Below are 6,531 nucleotides of genomic sequence, written 5' to 3' on the forward strand. Positions count from 1 at the left end.
GGAGCAACCACATTCAGCCTACTTGTCCAGAGTCTATGTCAGACTTTTTAGAAAGCAGGAAATTTGAAGGATTGTTCGATCTATTTTGATAAAGTTCATCAGTCAGAATGTCCTGCAGAATGTCTGGATGTTTCTTCTGTGAAGTAGGAACTTGGAAGACCACCTCATCTTGATTGGCAAAGTTCTGTAGTCACTTTTCTATGCATCCTACATGTCCAGTTTATACAACATACTGTCAAGCAATCCAGGCAAGAGCACTTTTTTTTGCCCAGTTGCTAACTTTTGCCACAAATAAAGCAAACTTCATAAGGATTTTCTTCAATGCGCATCATATTCTGTGAAGTAGATTGGTTTTGTCAGAAGCAGATGTGACTCAAGGTCCAGTAAAGGCTAAGTTCTTAAAACATTTTAAATGCCATATTCTGTAGGTCTTTGAGGTGTTTGAAGATTACCTACCTAATTGAAATATATCTTTGTGTACATAGAAATCTTAGTTAATATGACTATAAGTTTGATTATTGTAGATGACTAACAATCTGTATTTCTTAATGAAATTACAATTTTAAGTGAGTTGCATAAACATAATACCTTAAACAAGACTAGAAATATACATACAGTATAACAAAGTTAACCTTCAATTTATCAATAAACCAAAATCCACACCAATGTAAAGTATTTTGAGATTAACTGTTGTCCCCTGGATCAAAGTAGACACAATAATCCATCCCCATCAATTATTCCTATATCCCCTTTTTTCTTTAGAAAGAGATTGCATTTATAATCAACTCCCTTTAAATAAAAACATTCATAAACAATATTTTGGGAATTTTGGCATAGCTTTTCACACTACTTCCTGGTGATTGGGGGCTCTGACTCATGGGGATCCTGAGAAATTTTAGAATAATGTTTAATTCTTGGCTGTAGTAGTCTGTCAGTTTGCATCTTCTCATCCGGTAGCCTTGAAGTTGCATGTTGGATCATTTGGGCCATCGCTACCATTGAAGACCTCTTTGTGGGGGTCTTCCTTGATGGAACCATATTAACATGGAAGGAATTCATAGCTTCTCATCTTCTGTGGAAACAAAAGCAGAACCCCCTTTTCCAAAGCAACATATCTTCTGACTTAAACCTTGGAATCAAGATATTTCTAAAAGATATATGTTGGTTCAACCTAGCAGACTTTACACTCAAGGATCTCAAAGCATTTAAAAACCCCAAAGACAACACAATAAAAACAGCATCCTGTGTAGTTTCCATTTTACATGGCTTATTATATTTTTATTACTCTATTTCTCTTTTAAGGACTTTCTCTATCCTTTTTCTTTTTTCTCCCAAGCCTACATAGGTTTTTAAATATAGTGTAACCTATTTGGAGTTTTTTCTTTCCATCTGAAGCTGTCTTTATTGTGCATCTGTAATCCTTTTCTCACCAGAGGAGTTTTTATATTGCTAAGCTGCATGGCTAGGAACAAAGCATGGTTTTGGCTGCTGACTCCACACCATTTGGCTTTTCAACATGGTGCAGGTAACAATGAGTTGCCCTTACCTCCTCAGTACTGGGAAATAGTATTAAGAAGTATGCAGCTGTGTTTTTTTTTTAAGCTTGAGACTGTGATTTCAAGCCCAAAGGCAGCAGCTGGGAGAATCCTCTGTACCATAGCCTGTAGGAGAGAATGTGGAAATCTGCCCTGCCACTTAGCTCATGGCATCTGGTGGCCAGCTCCATCTCATGAGCAGTTGTGGGGAGACATGTCTCTGCATTGCTGATGACATGAGACTATGAGACTAGGAATCCCAGTGTGGATCGGTTTCTGTGTGTTTAGAATCTTTCTAAAACTTTTTCAGGTCTATGTGGATCAATGCTTGATGGTGGATGGCAAATGTTGCCAGAAGAAACTTTCCCACCCACTGGTAACCAAATAACCTGTCTGAAGCTTAATATTAATTACAAACTGTTTTGTCTAATGTTCAGGCTTCTTGCTAGCTAACTCCTACATCTTAAATTAACCCATAATTACTAATCTGTGTATCACCACGTGTCTCATGGCTTTACCTGAGTTCATTACATCTTGATCTTCCTGGCAGCTCTCAGCGTCTCCCTCACTCCACCTTCCTTCTCCCTGTGTCTTTGTTTGATTACCCACCTGGCTATAACCCGTTTTGCCATAGGCCAATGGTGGTTTCTTTTTTTATCCAATGGTAGCAACACATATTCACAGCATGCAGAAAGACCATACCACCGCACAGTTCTTTCATAGTGACATCACCTATAGGATCCCAACATGCCAGTGAAGAATCATCAGCTTCTCCCACATTCCTGTAGGATCTAAATTTGAGTATTTTGGAACTTCAGATAAACAACCTGCCTCAGATATTGCCATAGAGACTACACATCATGTTTGCTAGGGAGGTGGCATAAATAAGCCATAGGAATGATTCTGGAAGGAAGAAAATGGATGACCATGTTAAAAGAAAATTCCTTAGGCTCGTTAAATTCAGGGAATATATGAGTAAAAGCAAAACATAAATATTAAAGAAGAAATCAAAAGACATGTTAACTGTTGAGTGGATCATGAGCTTCATTCAGCTAACTGATGCTCAGGGAGTGTTACTGCTGCATTGTCCTCACAGTCTCAATGATGGGGCTTCACACACATTTTATCATTAGTTCCACATCTGTGTCTGATGTGCACATACTTTGTGAGAACAAGGGTGCGAGTGAACATCATCAGGGTTCTTGGGTCTCTGACCTGCCTTATTTCCTTGTTGGCTCTAACTTTAATCCTACACAGTGTTTTCATAATGGTAAATATTAAGACCCTTTTCCTGAGTTTAGGGATCCACGACTTCCAGTCCTTTTGGATTTTTCAGGACCTGATTCAAGTCCCCATACAGAATCACTTCCTCTCTATATGATGTTTGCATTTGTTCAGATCAGAGTATATCATATATAATAAAAATTACACATAAAAATGCTGTCAAGTGGTTCAAGTTCTCGCAACACAAGAATCCTTGAGTACGTACGATCAATACTCCTAGTTCTTCACAGCTACAAATAGCTGGGTGTGGCAGACAACAAGAAGTCCCACCTCTGGAATGTGGAGACAGTGTTATCAATGTGGAACACTGGGCAGCCAGTCTAGCTGGTTAGTGATATCCAGACACAGTGATAGATTTTTGTCTCAAAAAATATGGTGTAGTTTGGTAGAGAAAAACATCTCATGTCAACATCAGCAGAAATACACACATACACATGAACATACACAGAGGAAAAGGGGGAAGGGAGAGAGGGAGTGACAGAGAGACAGAGAAAGAGGTGGAGATGGAGGGGGGAATATATATAGAGAAACAGTATAATAAAAAACCAAAACCACATAACAATGGAAAAAGAAACTTGAATAAACATTTGGACACTTCAAGGATTACTACACACTATACCTATAAAGAGAATCCTTGAGTGTGATATGGAGAAGCAGAAAAGAAACAGAGGACAGCTCTTTATGCCTCTCTGAACAGGCTCATCCAAGACCCACACATCTATGTTCTATCAGCGCCCCCTGCTGGTCCTGAGCACTGTGCATGGAGGTTTGTGTCTGAGTCCACAGTAAATTTGTATCACTGTGTTTCTGGCACAATAATACGTGGCTGTGTCTTCAGATTTCACACTGCTCATTTCCAGGTACAGGGTGTTCTTGGCATTGTCTCTGGAGATGGTGAATCGGCCCTTCACGGCATCGGCATAGTAGATGGTACCACTACTACTACTAATGTATGCGACCCATTCCAGTCCCTTCCCTGGAGCTTGGCGGACCCAGTGCATTCCATAGCTACTGAAGGTGAATCCAGAGGCTGCACAGGAGAGTTTCAGGGACTTTCCAGGCTGCAGTAGACCTCCCCCAGACTCTACCAGCTGCACGTCACACTGGACACCTGAAAACAGAGAATTCTGGTCAGAAAACTGTCACAGAAACCAAATTTTCTTTCTTATGTCCACATAACACACGACATCTTCTCTCTACTAATTACCTTTTAAAATGAAGACAAGGAAAAATGAACTGAGCCTCAAGTCCATGGTGAGTGTTCTGTGTTCAGTGCTAATCACTGAGTGGGAGGACTTGGAATCCAGGGCTGGGCTCCTCTGCCTGAGCTGCAGGGCTGGGCAGGTTTTCATGAGCACAGAGAAGCCTTATTTGCATATTGTCCAGCTATAGCAAGCACTGGGATTGGACCCGGGGAGGAAGGCAGTGCTCAGAGCAGTTATAAGTCATCAAAGTCATTGATGACAGACTTAGAAATAATATTGAGTTCTGTATGGAACCTTTCCTTATTTCATTTAGCTATCTTTGTGCAGGTGCTCAGAACATGCTGTGTTTCCACACTGTCATGTCATCTTGGTGAAATTAAAAACACCACATGCACAACTGTGTGTCTACCTAGGAGTGCAGTCTTTCCCACTGTCTGAGCTGGACATGGCTTCTCCCATACGTGGATCTTGGACAGGGTCACACCTCCCTGGAGAGGTTAGCAGAACTCCTTGCTTGTGACAGGAACACTTTGGAATTATCATAATTTCACACATTTATGTGACAATGCTGTCATCAGGACATAAGAGGACTATAGATGAGACATCCCATGTCACTGCCTCTCTACTGCCTTGTGGTTGCTATGGAGACATTCCTATCTGCAGCAAACTCACTTGTTCTGCACCCTAAAATTCTCTCTGTGATTCCTTTAAACTCCCAGTTTCCAATATCTTCTTCCATCTTTATACAGGAAACACATGATTGTCTTATGTTGTGCTAGGAAAGTTTTCATCCCCAATTAATATAATTAGCATTCCTGGGGCTTTTAATTAATTTTTAGAATAAAGTTGTACTCATTTAACCAGTTCTCTTCTTTCCTTCCTACTCATTCTCATTCTCTCACCACACCCCACTTTTGCTTTCCCAGTCCAGTACTACCCTGGTCAAGTTCTCAGTGCCCCTCATTTTAGATGGCTTCCTTTCCTAGGGTCCTGTTCTGGTTCTAAAACCTACAAAACGAAAGCCAGAACACCTAACACACACAATCTAGGTTCTGTATATGACAGAAACAGCCAGTGTTTGTCCTTCCCAACCTTGGTTACATTGTTTGGCACATTGATTTCCAGTTCTATTCATGTTCTTCCAAGTCTCAGAGAACACTGAAGAAGAGGAGGCAGAAAGAATGTAAGATGTGGATCATGAGGAAGAGTTGTGTCATCAACTTTCAGACTGTCCGTTATGAGCTACAGAGTGTTCTTGGAATTATCTCTGGGTATGTTTAGTTGGTATTTGATGGAGTTTACATATTTTTGTCTGAACCCCAGTCTTACAAATGTGAGATCCACCTCAGACCCAGTGCATGTAGTAAGCACTGAATATGAATCCAGATGGCAAAGCAGGGAGATAGAAGTCACCCCAGTCTGTAACAACCCTCCCTCAGATTCTACCAGCTGTACCTCTCACTGGACAGCTGCAAATACCAAGGATTCTGATCAGGAACTGTCACACATGTCCACCTTCCCTCTTACTCATGACCACTCACACCCCCAGAATTTCTTCTTTGTCATAAATTGTGCTTTATAAGAACAACAAGGAAAATGTAGCTCATCCCCAATTCCACTGTGAGTGTTCTGTGTCCAGTGTTTATCAATGAATGGGCAGATCTGGGAATCCTAGGGTGCACTCCTCTACCAGAGATGCAGGGTCAGGACTTGGCTGGTTCCCATGAGCAGAACGATGTCCTGTTTGCATATTTTCCTGCCTGTGTATGTTCTCTTGACCTGAGCTCAAGGGAGCCTATGCTCAATGCAGATGTCACAATCATGATGGACACTGTATGAATGATGGAATTCAAGAAAACCTAACCAATAATATGGTTGTATTCTATAAATAATCAACACTCAAGCATCCTAAGGCTCATTTACATCACTGTGGCTCCTTACATAACAGAGTTACGTGTTTGTAGTTTGTAGTTTAGTAAAGAAGCCTGGTTCTCAGACAGGCAGGTTTAACATTATATATTGAGGCAGATTTGATTTCAGTATCACTCCAAGACCGCCAATAAAGTTAAAGCTTGATTCAGAGGTCAATCCTAGTAGCTGCTGCATCTGGCATCCAGTGCATGACCTTAGATCACGCCAGTGCTGCAAAGCTGACACCACTGTGGCCAGGTTCACCCCTCACCCCAGACCCTCCCAGTCCATCATGGGCCTTTCCTGCTGCAGTCTCTTTGAGGCAGTCTCTGGCCACAGTCCACCCTCCTGGCCTTAAACACTACAGGCCACTGGGACAGAGTGAGCGTCCACCGCCAGCAGGCTCTGTCATTCAGGTCACCCTGTGCCCTTGCACACCTTGTGCCTAAGCCTGGCCTTGCACTGCCTGTGCCCTCTGCCCAGTTGTGCAGTGCAGTGACAGCCATCAGTGGTCTCCTTGTACTCCCTGGGCAGCTGTTCACCACTACTCATGGCAGGTGGCCTGGGAGCCTCCTGTACTATATCCCAGCTCCATG

At 42.0% G+C, this 6,531-nt stretch overlaps 1 gene segment (V, D, J or C); it reads right to left on the minus strand.

Annotated features, from left to right (window-relative positions):
• Nucleotides 1-3,547: 3,547 nt before the first annotated feature.
• LOC128110365 (immunoglobulin heavy variable 3-48-like) lies at nucleotides 3,548-4,120 on the minus strand. The segment is given in 2 exon segments: nucleotides 3,548-3,930; nucleotides 4,027-4,120. Coding segments are annotated over 2 exon segments (429 nt in total).
• Between the last annotated feature and the right edge of the window lie 2,411 nt (nucleotides 4,121-6,531).

This window comes from Peromyscus californicus, unplaced genomic scaffold (assembly GCF_007827085.1).
Source record: "Peromyscus californicus insignis strain IS unplaced genomic scaffold, ASM782708v3 Scaffold_15__1_contigs__length_86483966, whole genome shotgun sequence".
In the NCBI taxonomy this organism is placed as follows: domain Eukaryota; kingdom Metazoa; phylum Chordata; class Mammalia; order Rodentia; family Cricetidae; genus Peromyscus; species Peromyscus californicus.